Here is a 22,416-nt window from a genome sequence, read left to right on the forward strand (position 1 = left end):
CATGATATCATACACATAAACACACTGCAGGACTGCTTGTATCATACAGGATATCACACACACAAGTAAAACACTGCAGCACTACTTTTATCGCACGTAATATCACACACAAGTAAACACGCAGCAGGACTGCTTGTATTGCACATGATATCACACACATAAACACACTGCAGGACTGCTTGTATCGCACATGATATCACACACAAGTAAACACACTGCAGGGCTGCTTGTATCGCACATGATATCACACACAAGTAAACACACTGCAGGGCCGCTTGTATTGCACATGATATCACACACAAGTAAACACATAGCAGGGCCGCTTGTATTGCACATGATATCACACACAAGTAAACACATAGCCGCTTGTATCGCACATGATATCACACACAAGTAAACACACTGCAGGGCCGCTTGTATTGCACATGATATCACACACAAGTAAACACATAGCAGGGCCGCTTGTATTGCACATGATATCACACACAAGTAAACACATAGCAGGGCCAGTATTGCACATGATATCACACACAAGTAAACACATAGCAGGGCCGCTTGTATTGCACATGATATCACACACAAGTAAACACATAGCAGGGCCAGTATTGCACATGATATCACACACAAGTAAACACATAGCAGGGCCAGTTTTGCACATGATATCACACACAAGTAAACACATAGCAGGGCCAGTATTGCACATGATATCACACACAAGTAAACACATAGCAGGGCCAGTATTGCACATGATATCACACACAAGTAAACACGTAGCAGGGCCGCATGGAATTGCACATGATATCACACACAAGTAAACACTTAGCAGGGCCAGTATTGCACATGATATCACACACAAGTAAACACGCAGCAGGGCCGCTTGTATTGCACATGATATCACACACAAGTAAACACATAGCAGGGCCAGTATTGCACATGATATCACACACAAGTAAACACATAGCAGGGCCAGTATTGCACATGATATCACACACAAGTAAACACATAGCAGGGCCAGTATTGCACATGATATCACACACAAGTAAACACGTAGCAGGGCCGCATGGAATTGCACATGATATCACACACAAGTAAACACTTAGCAGGGCCAGTATTGCACATGATATCACACACAAGTAAACACGCAGCAGGGCCGCTTGTATTGCACATGATATCACACACAAGTAAACACATAGCAGGGCCGCATGGAATTGCACATGATATCACACACAAGTAAACACTTAGCAGGGCCAGTATTGCACATGATATCACACACAAGTAAACACATAGCAGGGCCAGTATTGCACATGATATCACACACAAGTAAACACGTAGCAGGGCCGCATGGAATTGCACATGATATCACACACAAGTAAACACTTAGCAGGGCCAGTATTGCACATGATATCACACACAAGTAAACACGCAGCAGGGCCGCTTGTATTGCACATGATATCACACACAAGTAAAAACACATCAGGACCGCTTGTATCACACATGATATCACACACAAGAGATCACAGCGCTGGACTGCTTGTATCGCACATGACATGCAAGCACACACTTGTATATACAGTATGGTATCAATCAGTGGGCGGGGCTAAGTGAGTCATTTACATGTTCCTGTCGGTCAGGTCTTCAAAGTTGTATCCACGTATGCGCTGGTGCGTGTCGGACGCCAGGACGCTGCGCTCGTCGCTCAAACACCACAAGCACTGCACCCGCACGCCTTCCCAGGAGTCCAGCAGGTTCCCGTCCAAGTCCTGGGGGACAGAGGGACACAAGACTTGTGGAATAATGAGGTGATATTGCCATATAAGGTCTACCACGTGGACTCTGGACAGTCAGGAGGCCTCCTGGACCAATCAGAGAGAGTACAATCTCCTCAATGATTGGTCCATATATATATATATATATATATATATATATATATATATATATATATATATATATATATATATATACATGTGTGTGTACACATGTTGACTTTGCACCATGACTAGGGAAGGTTGTTTGGATTGGGTCATATTAGTGAATGCTGCCCATGACTTCATACAGAGCCTAATTAAAGGCCATCGACATGAACTACTCACGTTGTTCAGCAGATGGCAGCAAAATTACGATTGTCAGACTTTTGAAATGAATGCGAGATTCTTTATTAAACTGACGACGCCTGGGCGGGCCAAATTGGAGATGTCAGAGAATGACCTTTTTCCATGTGTGTAATAATGTATTTACAATACACAAAGTTTGTGAAAATACCATCTAAACCTCACAAAATGCCACCAATTCAGTCGGCCATTTTGAATATTCCACGCCAAATATCTTCGGCAATTTCCGTAGATTCTACGTCAGTGTAGTAACACTTCTGCACTCTGACCACATTATTAGGGCAGTCATACTGGAAACTAAGAGATGTGCTGTGTGTGCATTCACAATCCTTAAGTAAGACAGGAACACTTATCCATCCATCCATTTTCTACCGCTTGCCCTTTTATTATTTCATGCACTCCAAATGGTAATTAAATATCTAACAGTCCTCTCATTATACTCTCTGAAAACATCCAGAAAGCACCAACTATACTCCATTTTAAGGCTGAAACGACGCGTCATCGGTTACGTAAATACGTCGACGCCGTTTTTGTGCGTCGACGCGTCGCATATTTACGTCACGCTACCGTCATGGCGAAGCGCAAAGCAGACGATCAAAGCAGACGATGCGAGCGGTGCGAGCGAGGGGGAAAAATCACGCCAAAAGTGGTCAAAAGTGTGGGAGTATTTCAATAAACGGCCTAATAATGTTGTTGTATGCACACTGTGTCGAGCGTAAATGGCCTATCATAGCAGCACAACGGCTATGAACGAACATTTGAAAAGAAAACCATCAACTAGTCAATCGTCCGCGCGAGCATACGTTGTCATCATTACACAAAAACATGAATGTGTCATTTGTATCTGCTAGGGGTGTAACGGTACGTGTTTTGTATTGAACCGTTTCGGTACGGGGCTTTCGGTTCGGTACGGGGGTGTACCGAACGAGTTTCTAAGCTAAAGCTAACTTTAGCTGCTAAAGTGTTAACAAGCTGCTTCGCTCCTTCTGCCTCTGTCTCAGCACGCAGCATTGTCCCACCCACACAACCATCTGATTGGTACACACGAAGCATTATCAGCCAATCAGCAGTGCGTATTCATAGCGCATGCAGTCAGCGCTTCAGCGTATAGCAGATAGGTGTTTAGCAGGTGAGCATCAGGCAGCGGACTCTCCCCAAATGATAATAAACACCTCCCAGTCAACTACTAGTAACATCACTATGAGCCCGTTGACCTTCTAGAAACTTAAACTGCAGCTCAGCTCGCTCGCAGTCCTGGCTTGAGGTGAAGGCTAATTACCTCTCAGTTCCAGCCACATCGACCCCTTCTGAGCGCCTATTTTCAGCTGCTGGGAATATTGTAAACAAGAAAAGAACCAGAGCATGTAGACATGCTAACCTTTCTTCATTACAACTGTTAGTCACTCACTGGAATGAGTAGAATTGGTTATTGTGTACTGTGTTGGACTGGATGTTTATTTTGCACATTTTAAAAGCAATACTTAATGTTTACAGTGCTCCAGAATATTTAGATTGGCACTTTTTTGTATTGGATGTTTATCTTTATTTTTGCACATTTTAGCAAATAAGCAATACTTTCACTTTTGTTGAAATGTTTACACTGTTGTTACAGAATATTTAGTTTTACACTTTTTTGTATTGGATGTTTATCTTTATTTTTGCACATTTTAAAGCAAAATAAGCAATACTTTTACTTTTGAAATGCTTATACTATTGCAGAACATTAAGATTTGCACTGGATGTTGACTTTTATATTTGCACATTAAAAAGCAAATAAGCTACTTTTAATTTTGTTAAAGGTTAAAAGTTTTAAATGTTTACATTGTTACAGAATATTTAGTCATGTTGTTGTCAATGTTGACTGAGTGGCCATACTTCTTTTTTTTGTAAATAAAAGCCATGCCTTTTGAAAAAACGGGCCTATATTTATTTTTTCATCTTCATTTTGAATAAAAAAATAATCGGTAAAAGGAAAAATAATCTATAGATTAATCGGAAAAAAAAATATCTATAGATTAACCGATTAATCGAAAAAAATAATCTATAGATTAATCGATAGAAAAATAATCGTTAGCTGCAGCCTTACTCCATTTACATGTCGTGACCTGAAAAGGAACCAAATATGAGTGGTATTGTTATTATAAGTGCTAACGCAGACAGACTATTTTAGCGGCACATTGATAGCAGTGAGCTAATGCTAGCTTACGCTGCTATTGTTGACACACTGAGGCTGCTTCTGCTTGGTCTCAAACTTGCTAAAAATCCACTCCAGATTATAATTAATGCATCTCACAGCTGTTGGTAGCCAAATGTGCCCATGGTCCCACAGGCTGCTACACTTTCACCATGGCCAAAAAGACGTAACTGCTGAAACTTTTGCTAACTCTTCTTGAGGATTGTGATTGAATCTTCATCTAAACGGAATGATGTGATTATGTCAGTCGAGAGTGGAAATATTAGTCTGTGTTTTATTACGGTTAGTTTGTGTATGTATAATGATGCTAATGCTATAGTGTCCCAATAAAACTACACTCGGCTTCTAAAACGTATTGCTCATCCTCTTTGTATTCAGTGTAAAAAATATAATTTGGCACACAGTAATCATTGTCTCTCACAAAGTCTGCATGATTAGCATTGTTGTTGATGGGGAAGGGATCTGACGTTCTCTCTCTACGTCACTGGCATTATCTCTCAAAATGTCTCGGGAATCTCCGTGAGATTGATACTATTTTGATCATATCTATTTATTCACAAACTTTGTAAGTCTTTAGGTGTCATAAATCAGATACATATGATAATATCTTCACTATAGAGGCAACTTGTTTTTACACTCTACTGACACTTCAAAGAGACATGAGCGGACGTACCGTCATGTGAAAGGTTTTACCATAAACATGAGGGTGTGCACGTATCAACAGAGTAGCGTGGGTGTGTGTGTGTCGACGGGATCACCACCTTATCCCGAGAGCTATGTCGGCTGGAGTCTTGTACTCCTGGCAGGGTTACCCAAGCCGAACAGGTCGAAAAGGAAGAGTCCGGACTAGGAGTGATCCCGAAGACCTCAACGATGGAGCAGGCAGAAGATGGTAGCAGTGAGAAGCACCACAATGGCTGTAAAAGCGGACAAAGGCTAAGGGAGCACACCCTGACAGAAAAGCAAGCTGGTGACGGCACGCTTTGAGGCGGTTTCCCAAAAACCTGGATTCCGGCAGCTTCCTGCAGTTGTAAGAAGATGCCGGTCGTCTAGGGTCTCCCTTGCCACTGGAACCATCTCCTTACAATCAAGGCAGTGGCATTGCGAAGGTATCTTCTTTACCTGAGTCTCCAACCTCAAAAGTCTGGCGGCGATGGAGCGTCCAGTAACGGGGGCAGGTTTGAACGAGCTGGAAGCTCTTAGCTGGAACTCTGCAGGTCAGCGGCAACGGTCGCTAGCAGCTGGGATTGAGTGGCAGCTGTTTCCGGCAAACTCCTGTGCGTCTGAGAAGCCCCTATTTAGGGACCGCACTGCTCACCCCAATTGGGGAAAGGCCTAGAAAAGGTGGCCTAAAGATTGCCCACTCAGCACAGTACCCGGACAGGAAACCGCAACTGTCGGGACATTCCATTACGTGGTCGAAATACAAAGGTAATACCATTTAGAATTGCAGCATGGAACATAAGGAGACTCCTGGATGCCGGTCCGGACAGACCACAGCGCAGAACAGCACTCGTTGCCAGCGAGCTAAAGCGCTACAATGTGGATGTGGCAGCACTCAGTGAGACCCGATTCCTCGGGGAAGGCTCACTCAATGAAGTAGGAGAGGATTATACATTATTTTGGAAAGGATACCCCATGGGTGGACCACACCTTCACGGAGTTGGTTTTGCAATCAAGAACAGCCTTCTGCTCAAGCTCATAGAACCACTAGTGGGTGTCAGTGAAAGGCTCATGACTCTTCGCATCCCCCTAGCACAGGGGTCGGCAACCTTTACCACTCAAAGAGCCATTTTGGCAAGTTTCACAAATTAAAGAAAGTAATGGGAGCCACAAAAAAATTTTTAAAATTTAAAATGAAAAACACTGCATGCAAAGCTTAAATGCTTTGTGCTATGTTAACCAGGGGTCTCCGACACACGCACCGGCACGCAATTTAATGTGGAAATTTGATGTTAGTGCAGCCCGCGAGTTTTGAATGAATGGCGCTTGATAGCGTCATGCTTTTCCAACCCTCTCATTTTTCCCGGGAGACTCCCAAATATCAGAGCGTGATGACACTGCATTTGGCGCCCTCTACAGTCTGCCCTAACAGTGTACCTGCTCGACCACACGTAGAATGCAATTTCAGCTTGCTCACGTAAGTGACAGCAAGGCGTACTAACTCAGCAGCCACACATCTTACACTGACGGTACCAATACCCAGAATCCCATGCAGCCCTAACTCTTCCGCTCAACCAACGCACGGAGAGAGGGGGGGGGGGGGTTGATGTGTGGGGGGATTTGGTGGTAGCGGGGGTGTATAATGTAGACCGGAAGAGTTAGGGCTGCATGGGATTCTGGGTAATGGTTGTGTTGTGTTTATGTTGTGTTACGGTGGGATGTTCTCCAGAAATGTGTTTTTCATTCTTTTCTGGTGTGGGTTCACAGTGTGGCGCATATTTGTAACGTAACAATGTTAAAGTTGTTTGATACGGCTACCGTCAGTGTAAGCTGTGTGGCTGATGAGTAAGTATGCTTTGCTGTCTCCTGTGTGTGCAAGTAACAACAACATGAAACATGCGGCTGGACTGGCACGCTGTATGTAAATGCTATAGAGGACAATTACTGCAGTGCAATTAGGGCACGCCCTTTATTTAGTAATTAGAGTGTAAATGGGATTATTTTTTCCCTGGGAGTAGTCTATGAGAGAAACTTGATTGGTGTGATTGGCGCCCACGGCATTGGAAAAGTCAACCCCAATGGCATGAGACTCCTTAGTCTCTGTGCGGAACACGATCTTACCATCACAAACACCATCTTCCAACAAAAGAACAAATACACAACACCGTGCAGCAAAGCGTGCGAAGAGGCACGCTTGCCAAGCCACCCTTGCTCCCCCCCAGCACCTCCTTCACAGGCCCGGTCTCTAACCGCATCTGTGGATCCAGGATCGGACTGTTCAAATATCAGCAGACTCACAAATAAAAGAAGATGGTCATCATCGAATCGATGAACGATAAGCAAGCAAGTGTGTGTGTGTGTGTGTGTGTGTGTGTGTGCTGCCAATATACTCACACACTGGTAGAACTGGCCTCTCTGCCCACCCGTGATGAAGCGCTTGCCATCTGGATTCCACGCCACACTGGTGAGACTGTCTTCGTGTGACTGACTCATCTTAGTGCGTAACTCCCCCGTCTGCACCACAGCACACACGACACGGCGTTAACGCCAACTCAACGCTCGAGTAATACCAAACATTTATCAGATGGCTGTTTACAATCATTTCTACAACTCTTATTGTTTGTGATGTAGTGATTGGAGCACATACTTGTTGGTCACAAAAAACATTCATGAAGTTTGCTTCTTTTATGAATTTATTATGGGTCTACTGAAAATGTGACTAATCAAAAGTATACATACAGCAATGTTAATATTTGCTTACATGTCCCTTGGCAAGTTTACCTGCAATAAGGCACTTTTGGTAGCCATCCACAAGCTTCTGCTTGACCACTAAATTGCTGCAGTTCAGCTACCGTAATTTCCGGACTATAAGCCGCTACTTTTTCCCCTCGTTCTGGTCCCTGCGGCTTATACAAGGGTGCGGCTTATATACTGCCTGTTCTTCTCCGACACCGACGAAGAGGATTTCGGTGGTTTTAGTACACAGGAGGAAGACGATGACACAATGATTAAAGACTGACTTTTCATACACCGGTAGGCTGGTTATTTTGATAACGTACATGCGAGCACTTTGTATTACTTTGCACCGTTGTATTATTTGTACTCTGCACGAATGCTGTTCGCCATGTCAAAGATGTGAAAGTTTGATTGAATGATTGAAAGATTTATAGTTAATAAATGGGACGCTTTGCGTTCCCAAACAGTCATCTCTGTCCCGACAATCCCCTCCGTGGTAGCAGGAACCCCTATATACTACGGTAATTACACATCAAAACCCTGCGGCTTATAGTCGGGTGCGGCTTATATATGGACCAATCTGTATTTTTCACTAAATTTATCTGGTGCGGCTTATAGTCAGGTGCGGCTTATAGTCCGGAAATTACGGTAAATGTGTTGCTTTTCTGACATGGACTTGTTTCTTCAGCATTGTCCACACCTTTAAGTCCGGACTTTGGGAAGGCCATTCTAAAACCTTCATTCTAGCCGGATTTAGGCATTCCTTTACCACTTTTGAGGTGTGTTTGGGGTCATTGTCCTGTTGGAACACCCAACAAGACCCAACCTCCGGGCTGATGATTTTAGCTTGTCCTGAACAATTTGGAGCTAATCCTCCTTTTTCATTGTCCCATTTAAAGCAGCAGTTCCATTGGCAGCACAACAGGCCCAGAGCATAATACTACCACCACCATGCTTGACGGTAGGAATGGTGTTCCTGGGATTAAAGGCCTCACCTTTTCTCCTCCAAATATATTGCTGGGTATTGTGGCCAAACAGCTCAATTTTTGTTTCATCTGACCACAGAACTTTCCTCCAGAAGGTCTTGTATTTGTCCATGTGATCAGCAGCAAACTTTAGACGAGCCTTAAAGGCCTACTGAAAGCCACTACTACCGACCACGCAGTCTGATAGTTTATATATCAATGATGAAATCTTAACATTGCAACACATGCCAATACGGCCGGGTTAACTTATAAAGTGACATTTAAAATTTCCCGGGAAATATCCGGCTGAAACGTCGCGGTATGATGACGTATGCGCGTGACGAAGTCAGAGTAACGGAAGTTATGGTACCCCGTAGAATCCTATACAAAAAGCTCTGTTTTCATTTCATAATTCCACAGTATTCTGGACATCTTTTGCAATTTTTTTAATGAACAATGAAGGCTGCAAAGAAGACAGTTGTAGGTGGGATCGGTGTATTAGCAGCGGACTACAGCAACACAACCAGGAGGACTTTGTTGGAGCGCTAGCCGCGCTAACCGCGCTAGCCGCGCTAGCCGCGGACCTCACCTTGACTTTCTACGTCTCCGGGCCGCCAAACGCATCGGGTGAAGTCCTTCGTCCTTCTGCCGATCGCTGGAACGCAGGTGAGCACGGGTGTTGATGAGCAAATGAGGGCTGGCTGGCGTAGGTGGAGAGCTAATGTTTTTAGCATAGCTCTGTGCGGTCCGGTTGCTAAGTTAGCTTCAATGGCGTCGTTAGCACAGCATTGTTAACCTTCGCCAGCCTGGAAAGCATTAACCGTGTATTTACATGTCCACGGTTTAATAGTATTGTTGATTTTCTATCTATCCTTCCAGTCAGGGGTTTATTTCTTTTGTTTCTATATGCAGTTAAAGCAAGATGCTAGCACGTTAGTTCGTAGCTAAAGCATTTCGCCGCAGTATTGTCGTGGAGATAAAAGGCACTGAATGTCCATTTCGCGTTCTCGACTCTCATTTTCAAGAGGATATAGTATCCGAGGTGGTTTAAAATACAAATCCGTGATCCAAAATAGAAAAAGGAGAGTTTGGAATCCAATGAGCCAGCTTGTACCTAAGTTACGGTCAGAGCGAAAAAAGATACGTCCATCACTGCCTCTCAAGTCCTTCACTGTAACGTTCCTCATCCACGAATCTTTCATCCTCGCTCAAATTAATGGGGTAATCATCACTTTCTCGGTCCGAATCTCTCTCGCTCCATTGTAAACAACGGGGAATTGTGAGGAATACTAGCTCCTGTGACGTCACGCTACTTCCGGTACAGGCAAGGCTTTTTTTTATCAGCGAGCAAAAGTTGCGAACTTTATCGTCGATTTTCTCTACTAAATCCTTTCAGCAAAAATATGGCAATATCGCAAAATGATCAAGTATGACACATAGAATGGATCTGCTATTCCCGTTTAAATTTAAAAAAAATACTTTCAGTAGGCCTTTAAGGTGTGGCTTCTGGAGCACGGGCTTCCTTCTTGCATGGTAGCCTCTCAGTCCATGGCGATGCTTGACAGTGGACACTGACACCTGTGTTCCAGCAGCTACCAATTCATTGCAGTCCTGCTTTTTGGTGGTTCTCGGTTGACTCTTGATCATCCTGACCCATTTTCTCTCAGCAGCAGGTGATAGCTTGCATTTTCTTCCTAATCGTGGCAGAGACAAAACTGTGCCATGCACTTTATATTTCCCAACAATTGTCTGCACAGTTGCTCTTGGGACCTTAAGATGCTTTGAAATGGCTCCAAGTGACTTTCCTGACTTGTTCAAGTCAATGATTCGTTTTTTCAGATCTGTGCTGAGTTCCTTTGACTTTCCCATTGTGGCGTTTGTAAGCGAGTCTAATGACTGCATCACATGAGTCCTATTTAAATGTGCTCATGTGTACCTGAAAATTGTGTTAAAAATGTAGCATGGTAACACTAGCATGCATCATGTACCAAAATATGATTGAGGTGTAGACCAACAAAATCAGCAAAAAAAAGCTAGCCTAGCCTTAACAAGATAAAAATAGCACGATTACAGTTAGCATTAGTGACATAGCAAAATATACGACACTGAGGTGTATACCTGCACAAATGTTAATGTTAGCATGCTAAAATGTTAGCTGTAACATGCGTCAAATTCCAAAATATATTACTCTGAGGTGTACCTGCAAAAATGGTTTAAAATGCTAGCATGCTATCATTAATATGCTTTAAGTACCAACATATGGCTGAGGTGTATACTTACAAATCTCGCTGAAAAGGCTAGCATGCTAATATGCTAACTGTAACATTTGCCGAGTACCAAATCATATTATTGTGAGGTATGTACCTGGAAAAAAAAAAGGGTTTCAAATGCTAGCATGCTAACGTTAACATGCATCGAGTACCAAAATATGGCTGAGGTGTACACCTCCAAAAATGATCGGAAAATACAAGCATGCTTATATGCTAACTGTAACATTCGTCGGGTACCAAAGTATATTACTTTTGAGGTGTGTACCTGAAAAATGTGTTAAAAATGCTAGCATGGAAACATTAGCATGCATCAAGTACCAAAATATGATTGAGATGTATACCTAGCCTATTACAGATATATATATATGTTTTCATATATATATATATATATATATAGGCTTGATTGATTGATTGATTGATTGATTGATTGATTCTCTCCATTTCTGGAACATTTGCAACAATGTTTCCCTTCTCTCTTTAATTAGCATTGTTCACTGTGGATGGGAAGCCAACAAGCTAGGTATCCAAAGTGTGGCGCAGGGCACATTTGGTCATGCGCCTGGTTTTTGATTGACTACTGGGCACATTGGCAGACAAAAACCGGGAGAGATTTACTCAACGCTTTTAGCTACAGCACATTCCGCTAACCCCAAATTCTTGTTGGTTAGCCGGACTTCAACTAATTGGGATTACTTCCAGTTCAAATATAAAGGATTTAGGTTTTTGCAAAGACCGATAAAGAACTGTTCTAGGTGATTTGATCTTGATGTTTCACCTGAACATTCCACAGCCACAGCTCCGAGCAGTCGTCCGGACCACAGGCGAGCAGGTAGGAATCATCGGGGCTCCACGCCAAGTAGGAGACGCCGTAAGCGTGACCCTCTAGAGTTTTCATCAACTTCAGCTGCCGGCTTTCCTGTTTGGAAGCAGCAACAGAGTGTTTGTGTGGCGGACCACTGACAGGACCACCGTCAGGACCACCGTCAGGAACACCGTCAGGAACACCGTCAGGACCACTGTCAGGACCACTGTCAGGACCCAGGAACAAGGACTCACCGGGTCAACGTGCCAAATAATCACGGTTGTGTCTTTGGAACCGGTCGCCAGTTTTGTGCCGTTGTTGGAGAACTTGCAGAACCAGACTTCGTTGCAGTGTTCGGTCAGTATTTGCTGAGTGTAGCACGGGAACTGTTTCCTGCAAACAGGAACAGACACCTGGTGTTGGTCAACCCCGGACTAGAGACCACAGCTGAAGATCTTTGGCCACCACACCATTTCATGCCATTGCCATTCCACTCACACTTCATTGTCCTGACAATCTCAATTTCCATTCAAACCTATTCTTGATTCAAAGCCATTCTTGATTCGAACCAAGTTTCGATTCAAACCGATTCTCCATTCAAACCTATTCTTGATTCAAACCGATTTTTGATTCAAACAGATTCTTCATTTAAACCAATTTTGTTTCAATTGATTTTTGATTCAAGACCATTTTTGACTCATACCATTTTACAATTGAAATCACATCTCAAATCAAACCTATTCTTGATTCAAACCTATTCTTGATTTAAACCGATTTTTGATTCAAAACAATTTTAGATTCAAATCAATTCTAAACTCAGACGCATTTTGATTCAAATCGATTGTCAACTGAAACCAATTTCTGACTCATACCGATTTTAGATTCAAACCGATTTTTTATTCAAACTGATTTTAAATTCATATTGATTTTTGACTCAAACTGATTTTAAATTCAAATTGATTTTTGATTCAAAACCATTCTTGACTCAAACCAATTTTCAATTCAAAACCATTTTTGATTCAAACCAATTCTAAATTCAGACACATTTGGATTCAAAACGATTTTCGACTAAAAAACGATTTCTTACTCAAACCTATTCTCGATTTAAACCGATTATTGATTCAGACTAATCTTTAATTCAGATACATTCTTGACTCAAACCATATTTTGATTCAAGTCGATTCTTGAGATTTATTATGTGATATAATAAACATATATTTTTTTAAACATTTTCAAAACCGGTTACAAAGTAATTTAAAATGGAGAGATGGCCTAAAAAAAGGTCTTGTATCAACACATGATATCACACACAAGTAACACTCTGCAGGACTGCTTGTATCGCACATGATATCACACACAAGTTAAACACGTAGCAAGAGCGCTTGTATCGCACATGATATCACACACAAGTAAACACGGAGCAAGAGCGCTTGTATCGCACATGATATCACACACAAGTAAACACGGAGCAAGAGCGCTTGTATCGCACATGATATCACACACAAGTAAACACGGAGCAAGAGCGCTTGTATCACACATGATATCACACACAAGTAAACATGGAGCAAGAGCGCTTGTATCACACATGATATCACACACAAGTAAACACGGAGCAAGAGCGCTTGTATCGCACATGATATCACACACAAGTAAACACGTAGCAAGAGCGCTTGTATCGCACATTTTCCATCCAAGCCATCATGCTACGACACTTGTTCTTTTGCTGACATCTGACTGGTATCAGTATCAAAAGCCAAGACAAGTGCTCCGTAGGGAAGACTGGGACAGACAAGTGCTCCATAGGGAAGACTGGGACGGACAAGTGCTATGTAGGGAAGACTGGGACGGACAAGTGCTCCGTAGAGAAGACTGGGACGGACAAGTGCTATGTAGGGAAGACTGGGACGGACAAGTGCTCTGTAGGGAAGACTGGGACAGACAAGTGCTCCGTAGGGAAGACTGGGACAGACAAGTGCTCTGTAGGGAAGACTGGGACGGACAAGTGCTATGTAGGGAAGACTGGGACGGACAAGTTCTCCGTAGCGAAGACTGGGACGGACAAGTGCTATGTAGGGAAGACTGGGACGGACAAGTGCTCCGTAGGGAAGACTGGGACGGACAAGTGCTATGTAGGGAAGACTGGGACGGACAAGTGCTATATAGGGAAGACTGGGACGGACAAGTGCTATGTAGGGAAGACTGGGACGGACAAGTGCTATGTAGGGAAGACTGGGACGGACAAGTGCTCCGTAGGGAAGACTGGGATGGACAAGTGCTCCGTAGGGAAGACTGGGACAGACAAGTGCTCCGTAGGGAAGACTGGGATGGACAAGTGCTCCGCAGGGAAGACTGGGACGGACAAGTGCTCTGTAGGGAAGACTGGGACAGACAAGTGCTCCGTAGGGAAGACTGGGACGGACAAGTGCTATGTAGGGAAGACTGGGACGGACAAGTGCTATGTAGGGAAGACTGGGATGGACAAGTGCTCTGTAGGGAAGACTGGGACAGACAAGTGCTCCATAGGGAAGACTGGGACGGACAAGTGCTATGTAGGGAAGACTGGGACGGACAAGTGCTCCGTAGGGAAGACTGGGACGGACAAGTGCTATGTAGGGAAGACTGGGACGGACAAGTGCTATGTAGGGAAGACTGGGATGGACAAGTGCTCTGTAGGGAAGACTGGGACAGACAAGTGCTCCATAGGGAAGACTGGGACGGACAAGTGCTATGTAGGGAAGACTGGGACGGACAAGTGCTCCGTAGGGAAGACTGGGACGGACAAGTGCTATGTAGGGAAGACTGGGACGGACAAGTGCTATGTAGGGAAGACTGGGACGGACAAGTGCTCCGTAGCGAAGACTGGGACGGACAAGTGCTATGTAGGGAAGACTGGGACGGACAAGTGCTCCGTAGGGAAGACTGGGACGGACAAGTGCTATGTAGGGAAGACTGGGACGGACAAGTGCTCCGTAGGGAAGACTGGGACGGACAAGTGCTCCGTAGGGAAGACTGGGATGGACAAGTGCTCCGTAGGGAAGACTGGGATGGACAAGTGCTCCGTAGGGAAGACTGGGACGGACAAGTGCTCCGTAGGGAAGACTGGGACGGACAAGTGCTCCGTAGGGAAGACTGGGATGGACAAGTGCTCCGTAGGAAAGACTGGGACGGACAAGTGCTCCGTAGGGAAGACTGGGATGGACAAGTGCTCCGTAGGAAAGACTGGGACAGACAAGTGCTCCGTAGGGACCAAGACAAATCTTACCGGCTGCATCCGTGGTCCAGCAGCAGAGACACAGAGTCCAGTCCAAGGTCCAGCTGGGTGTTGTGGTACAAGCAGCGTTCCCTCTGCAGCTGCACCGCCTGCTGGAGCAGAGTCTGCAGTCGGCGTGGAGGCAGCATCACTGACGGAGGCAGGTAAGCTGAACACACACACGTGCTAACAGTTAGCACGCTGCCCAGATAGCGTCAAGTAACCAAAACAATATGAATTGTAAAAGTTAGCATGCTGACAGCAGCATGCTGACAATAGCACGCGTACAGTTAGCATTAGTGAAATACCAAAATAAATTACGCTAAAAAAATGCTAACTGTAACATGCGTCAAGTAACCAAAATATATTACTCTGAGGTGTGGAGCTGAAAAATGTGTTAAAAATGCTAGCATGCTTACGTTAACATGCATCAAACTACCATCCACACACTCCACTCACCTTGGACAACCAAACTACCATCCACACACTCCACTCACCTTGGACAACCAAACTACCATCCACACACTCCACTCACCTTGGACAACCAAACTACCATCCACACACTCCACTCACCTTGGACAATCAAACTACCATCCACACACTCCACTCACCTTGGACAACCAAACTACCATCCACACACTCCACTCACCTTGGACAACCAAACTACCATCCACACACTCCACTCACCTTGGACAACCAAACTACCATCCACACACTCCACTCACCTTGGACAACCAAACTACCATCCACACACTCCACTCACCTTGGACAATCAAACTACCATCCACACACTCCACTCACCTTGGACAACCAAACTACCATCCACACACTCCACTCACCTTGGACAACCAAACTACCATCCACACACTCCACTCACCTTGGACAATCAAACTACCATCCACACACTCCACTCACCCTGGACAACCAAACTACCATCCACACACTCCACTCACCTTGTACAACCAAACTACCATCCACACACTCCACTCACCTTGGACAACCAAACTACCATCCACACACCCCACTCACCTTGGACAACCAAACTACCATCCACACACTCCACTCACCTTGGACAACCAAACTACCATCCACACACTCCACTCACCTTGGACAACCAAACTACCATACACACACTCCACTCACCTTGAACAACCAAACTACCATCCACACACTCCACTCACCTTGGACAACCAAACTACCATCCACAAACTCCACTCACCTTGGACAATCAAACTACCATCCACACACTCCACTCACCTTGGACAACCAAACTACCATCCACACACTCCACTCACCTTGGACAACCAAACTACCATCCACACACTCCACTCACCTTGGACAATCAAACTACCATCCACACACTCCACTCACCTTGGACAACCAAACTACCATCCACACACTCCACTCACCTTGGACAACCAAACTACCATCCACACACTCCACCCACCTTGGACAACCAAACTACCATCCACACACTCCACTCACCTTGGACAACCAAACTACCATCCACACACTCCACTCACCTTGGACAACCAAACTACCATCCACACACTCCACTCACCCTGGACAACCAAACTACCATCCACACACTCCACTCACCTTGGACAACCAAACTACCATCCACACACTCCACTCACCTTGGACAACCAAACTACCATCCACACACTCCACTCACCTTGGACAACCAAACTACCATCCACACACTCCACTCACCTTGGACAACCAAACTACCATCCACACACTCCACTCACCTTGGACAACCGAACTACCATCCACACACTCCACTCACCTTGGACAACCAAACTACCATCCACACACTCCACTCACCTTGGACAACCAAACTACCATCCACACACTCCACTCACCTTGGACAATCAAACTACCATCCACACACTCTACTTACCTTGGACAATCAAACTACCATCCACACACTCCACACACCTAGGACAATCAAACTACCACCCACACACTCCACTCACATTCCATCACTTCAGTTCCATGCACGTGTATCGGACATTCACACATCGGACATTCACACATCGGACATTCACACATCGGACATTCACACTCACTTCCTACTGGAATTGCACATTCTAGTGTGCAGGTGATTTCTTGCTTTTTTATTATTAATACGTTTGCAAAAATCTCTTAAAAAAACAATTTAGCATTGTCTCTGTGGGGTATTGTGTGTAGAATTTTGAGGATGGAAACAATGTTCCTCCATTTTGGAGCAAGGCTGTAAGAAATGCGGCTGCAGTACTATTACTCGGGTGTGTTCCTCCAAGTCACTCACTCTGGAGTTTGTCCAGCAGCTTGCTTCGGGACGCGGTGCCTTTGCCCTCCCAGTCGGACTTGGCTCGCAGGTCCTCAGCCTGGCTGCACATCAGGTACCTACACAACAGAGTCAGAGTCACACACAAGTCCTCAGCCTGGCTGCACATCAGGTACCTACACAACAGAGTAGGTACCTGTAGGTAATAAAATAAATCCTCCTCAAAGTCACACACGTTAATAAGAGTTAGTTTCTGACAATCCACTCTTCCCTCACTGGTGACCTGGCAGGGCAACACGGGCATAAGAAGGGGTGTGATTAGTGGTGGCAGCAGGTGGGGACACTAGTTGGCAAACAGAAACTGGTGTGTGAGCGCAGACACTCCTAGCAATACCATGGTAGAAAAAAAGAGGACTACACATAAATAAATAGGAAAGAAAGGAGAATAACAATGAACATAAACCAAGACATGACTTGGGTCTTGGGGTCATGACATGACGCGGGTCTTGGGGTCATGACATGACGCGGGTCTTGGGGTCATGACATGACGCGGGTCTTGGGGTCATGACATGACCTTGGTCTTGGGGTCATGACATGACCCGGGTCTTGGGGTCATGACATGACCCGGGTCTTGAGGTCATGACATGACCTGGGTCTTGGGGTCATGACATGACCTGCGTCTTGGGGTCATGACATGACTTGCGTCTTGGGGTCATGACATGACGCGGGTCTTGGGGTCATGACATGACGCGGGTCTTGGGGTCATGACATGACGCGGGTCTTGGGGTCATGACATGACCTGGGTCTTGGGGTCATGACATGACCTGCGTCTTGGGGTCATGACATGATCTGGGTCTTGGGGTCATGACATGACACGGGTCTTGGGGTCATGACATGACGCGGGTCTTGGGGTCATGACATGACCTTGGTCTTGGGGTCATGACATGACCCGGGTCTTGGGGTCATGACATGACCCGGGTCTTGAGGTCATGACATGACCTGGGTCTTGGGGTCATGACATGACCTGCGTCTTGGGGTCATGACATGACTTGCGTCTTGGGGTCATGACATGACGCGGGTCTTGGGGTCATGACATGACGCGGGTCTTGGGGTCATGACATGACGCGGGTCTTGGGGTCATGACATGACCTGGGTCTTGGGGTCATGACATGACCTGCGTCTTGGGGTCATGACATGATCTGGGTCTTGGGGTCATGACATGACACGGGTCTTGGGGTCATGACATGACCTGCGTCTTGGGGTCATGACATGACCTGCGTCTTGGGGTCATGACATGACGCGGGTCTTGGGGTCATGACATGACCTGGGTCTTGGGGTCATGACATGACGCGGGTCTTGGGGTCATGACATGACCTGGGTCTTGGGGTCATGACATGACCTGCGTCTTGGGGTCATGACATGACCTGCGTCTTGGGGTCATGACATGACCCGGGTCTTGAGGTCATGACATGACACGGGTCTTGGGGTCATGACATGACCTGGGTCTTGGGGTCATGACATGACCTGCGTCTTGGGGTCATGACATGACCTGCGTCTTGGGGTCATGACATGACCCGGGTCTTGGGGTCATGACATGACCTGGGTCTTGGGGTCATGACATGACCTGGGTCTTGGGGTCATGATGAATATTTGCAGACAAACTGACCCGCTCAGCACGTGAATGCGCTCGGTGTTGAACTTGAGAGGAGTGAGTTCGGCCCTGAGGACCTGCAGAGCCTCCAGGACTTTGCCATCTTCCAAGAACTCCAAGTACTTCTGCTGCAGCAGCAGGAACTTCATGCGCTGCAAGGAGAGGAACAACTCTTACAAGATTATTGCTTTTCTCCTCCCACACATTCCAACTCTTTGCAAACATTTCCAGCACTGACACATTTTTTTCAATCTTTCCTCCATGATTCCAAACATCTTCTCATTCTGGACCAACTCACAAGTCATCTTCTCATCCTGGACCAACTCACAAGTCATCTTCTCATCCTACACCAACTCACAAGTCATCTTCTCATCCTGGACCAACTCACAAGTCATCTTCTCATCCTGGACCAACTCACTAGTCATCTTCTCATCCTGGACCAACTCACAAGTCATCTTCTCATCCTGGACCAACTCACAAGTCATCTTCTCATCCTGGACCAACTCACAAGTCATCTTCTCATCCTGGACCAACTCACAAGTCATCTTCTCATCCTGGACCAACTCACAAGTCATCTTCTCATCCTGGACCAACTCACAAGTCATCTTCTCATCCTGGACCAACTCACAAGTCATCTTCTCATCCTGGACCAACTCACAAGTCATCTTCTCATCCTGGACCAACTCACAAGTCATCTTCTCATCCTGGACCAACTCACAAGTCATCTTCTCATCCTGGACCAACTCACAAGTCATCTTCTCATCCTGGACCAACTCACAAGTCATCTTCTCATCCTGGACCAACTCACAAGTCATCTTCTCATCCTACACCAACTCACAAGTCATCTTCTCATCCTGGACCAACTCACAAGTCATCTTCTAATCCTGGACCAACTCACAAGTCATCTTCTAATCCTGGACCAACTCACAAGTCATCTTCTCATCCTACACCAACTCACAAGTCATCTTCTCATCCTGGACCAACTCACAAGTCATCTTCTCATCCTGGACCAACTCACAAGTCATCTTCTCATCCTGGACCAACTCACAAGTCAATATTTTCTACTTCTCCACCTTTTTCTCATGGTTGCACACTAGTGGCCAACCTTGGAATAGCAGGAACAGCCTCTGCTTAGAAATGTGTATTTTAGTGTACTTGAGTGTACTTGATGTGTACTCAAATTTACTTGATGTGTACTTGAGTGTACTTGATGTGTACTTGAATTTACTTGATGTGTACTTGAGTGTACTCGATGTGTACTTGATGTGTTCTTGAATGTACTTGAGTGTACTTTGTGTTTACTTGAGTTTACTCAATTTGTACATAAGTGTACTTGATGTGTTCTTAAATATACTTGATGTGTACTTGAATGTACTTTATATGTACTTGCTGCATATTTAAATGTACTTGTGTACTTCATGTGTTCGTAAATGTACTTGTGTACTTGATGTGTTCGTAAATGTATTTGATGTGTACTTGATGTGTACTTGAGTATACTTGAGTGTACTTGATGTATTCTTGATGTGTACTTGAGTTTACTTGATTTTTTTACTTGAGTGTACTTGGTGTATACTTGGTGTGTACTTGGTGTGTACTTGAGTGTACTTGATGTGTACTTGAGTGTACTTTGTGTACTTGATGTGTACTTGATGTGTACTTGAATGTACTTGGTGTGTACTTGAGTGTACTTGATGTGTACTTGAATGTACTTTATGTGTACTTGAGTGTACTTGATGTGTACTTGAGTATACTTGGTGTGTACTTGAGTGTACTTGATGTATTCTTGATGTGTACTTGATGTGTACTTGAGTTTACTTGAGTGTGCTTTATTTTTTACTTGAGTGTACTTGGTGTGTACTTGAGTGTACTTGAGTGTACTTTATGTGTACCTGATGTGTACTTGAATGTACTTGATGTGTATTTGAATGTACTTGATGTGTACTTGAATGTACTTGATGTGTACTTGAGTGTACTTGATGTGTACTTGAAGTGTACTCACCACAATAGCAGTAGGAGAATGCATCAGTGCCTTGAGCTCATTGAGGTCACTTTCAGCCTGAATTCAAAGGGAAATAAGTTACTTGTGACAAAAAGTGAGTTGAAAAGTTGTAGTATTTCTTGGTAAGTACACTCATGAAAGTACACTCATGTAGTCCACCTTGTCCCATTCTCCTTCAATCACATGGTTGCGAAACTTGGTGGCGGACGGATGTTCCAGCCTGCAGCCAGACTCTTGCATCAGGAGGTCCACCGTCTGACTACAAACATCAAGAATCATAAACAACATCAAGAATCATACACAACATCCAGTATCATACACAACATCATGTATCGTAACAACATCCAGTATCGTAAACAAACATCATGCACTGTAAACAACATCCAGTACCGTAAACAACATCCAGTATCATTAACAACATCAAGTATCAGTGACAACATACGGTATCATAAACAACATTGAGTATCATACACAAAATCCAGTATCGTAAACAACATCCAGGATCGTAAACAACATCCAGTACCGTAAACAAGATCAAGTATCATAAACACCATCCAGTATTGTAAACCTCACGTACCGTATCAACATCCAGTATCATAAACAATATCAAGTATAGTAAACAACATCAAGTGTCTAAAACAACATCCAGTATCATCCATCCATCCATCCATCCATTTTCTACCGCTGGTCCCTTTCGGGGTCGCGGGGGGTGCTGGAGCCTATCTCAGCTGCATTCGGGCGGCAAGCGGGGACATCCAGTATCATAACAATATCAAGTATAGTAAACAACATCAAGTACCATAACATCAAGTATCATAAACAACACCCAGTATCATAACAACATCAAGTATCTTAAACAACATCCAGTATCATAACATCAAGTATCATAAACAACATCCAGTATCATAACAACATCAAGCATCGTGAACAACATCAAGTATCATAAAAACATCAAGTATCATAACAACATCCATTATCGTAAACAACATCCAGTATCGTAAACATTACGTACCATAAAACATCCAGTATCATAAACAATATCAAGAATAGTAAACCACATCAAGTATCATAACATCAAGTATCATAAACAACATCCAGTATCATTACATCAAGTACCATAAACAACATCCAGTATCATAACAGCGTCCAGTATCGTAAACAACATCCAGGATCATGACAACATCCAGTATCATAACAAAATCAAGTATCATAAACAATGTCCAGTATCATGACAACATCCGGTATCGTAAACAACATACAGTATCATAACAAAATTCAGTATCAAAACATCAAGTATCATTACAACAACCAGTATCATTACAACATCAAGTATTGTAAAAAAAAAACATCAAGCATCATAACAACATCAAGTATCGTAAACAACATCAAGTATCATAACAACATCAAGTATCGTAAACAACATCAAGTATCGTAAACAACATCCAGTATCATAAACAACATCTAGTATCGTAAACAACATCCAGTATCATAAACAACATCCAGTAT

At 44.3% G+C, this 22,416-nt stretch overlaps 1 protein-coding gene across 2 annotated transcripts in view; it reads right to left on the bottom strand.

Annotated features, from left to right (window-relative positions):
- The window catches only part of LOC133659687 (WD repeat-containing protein 26-like), a 39,790-nt gene that overhangs the window by 11,580 nt on the left and 5,794 nt on the right, over nucleotides 1–22,416 (bottom strand). For both annotated transcript variants that reach the window (XM_062062280.1, XM_062062281.1), the window contains exons 2-10: nucleotides 21,070–21,169; nucleotides 20,911–20,967; nucleotides 18,927–19,063; nucleotides 17,282–17,379; nucleotides 15,001–15,157; nucleotides 11,993–12,131; nucleotides 11,712–11,852; nucleotides 7,360–7,479; nucleotides 1,615–1,760 (exon numbers count right to left, since the gene is read on the bottom strand). In XM_062062280.1, the coding sequence (XP_061918264.1) occupies nucleotides 1,615–1,760; nucleotides 7,360–7,479; nucleotides 11,712–11,852; nucleotides 11,993–12,131; nucleotides 15,001–15,157; nucleotides 17,282–17,379; nucleotides 18,927–19,063; nucleotides 20,911–20,967; nucleotides 21,070–21,169 (1,095 nt within the window). The remainder of the gene's footprint in view (nucleotides 1–1,614; nucleotides 1,761–7,359; nucleotides 7,480–11,711; nucleotides 11,853–11,992; nucleotides 12,132–15,000; nucleotides 15,158–17,281; nucleotides 17,380–18,926; nucleotides 19,064–20,910; nucleotides 20,968–21,069; nucleotides 21,170–22,416) is intronic.

The sequence above is a fragment of the Entelurus aequoreus genome, linkage group LG11, assembly GCF_033978785.1.
Source record: "Entelurus aequoreus isolate RoL-2023_Sb linkage group LG11, RoL_Eaeq_v1.1, whole genome shotgun sequence".
Taxonomy (NCBI): domain Eukaryota; kingdom Metazoa; phylum Chordata; class Actinopteri; order Syngnathiformes; family Syngnathidae; genus Entelurus; species Entelurus aequoreus.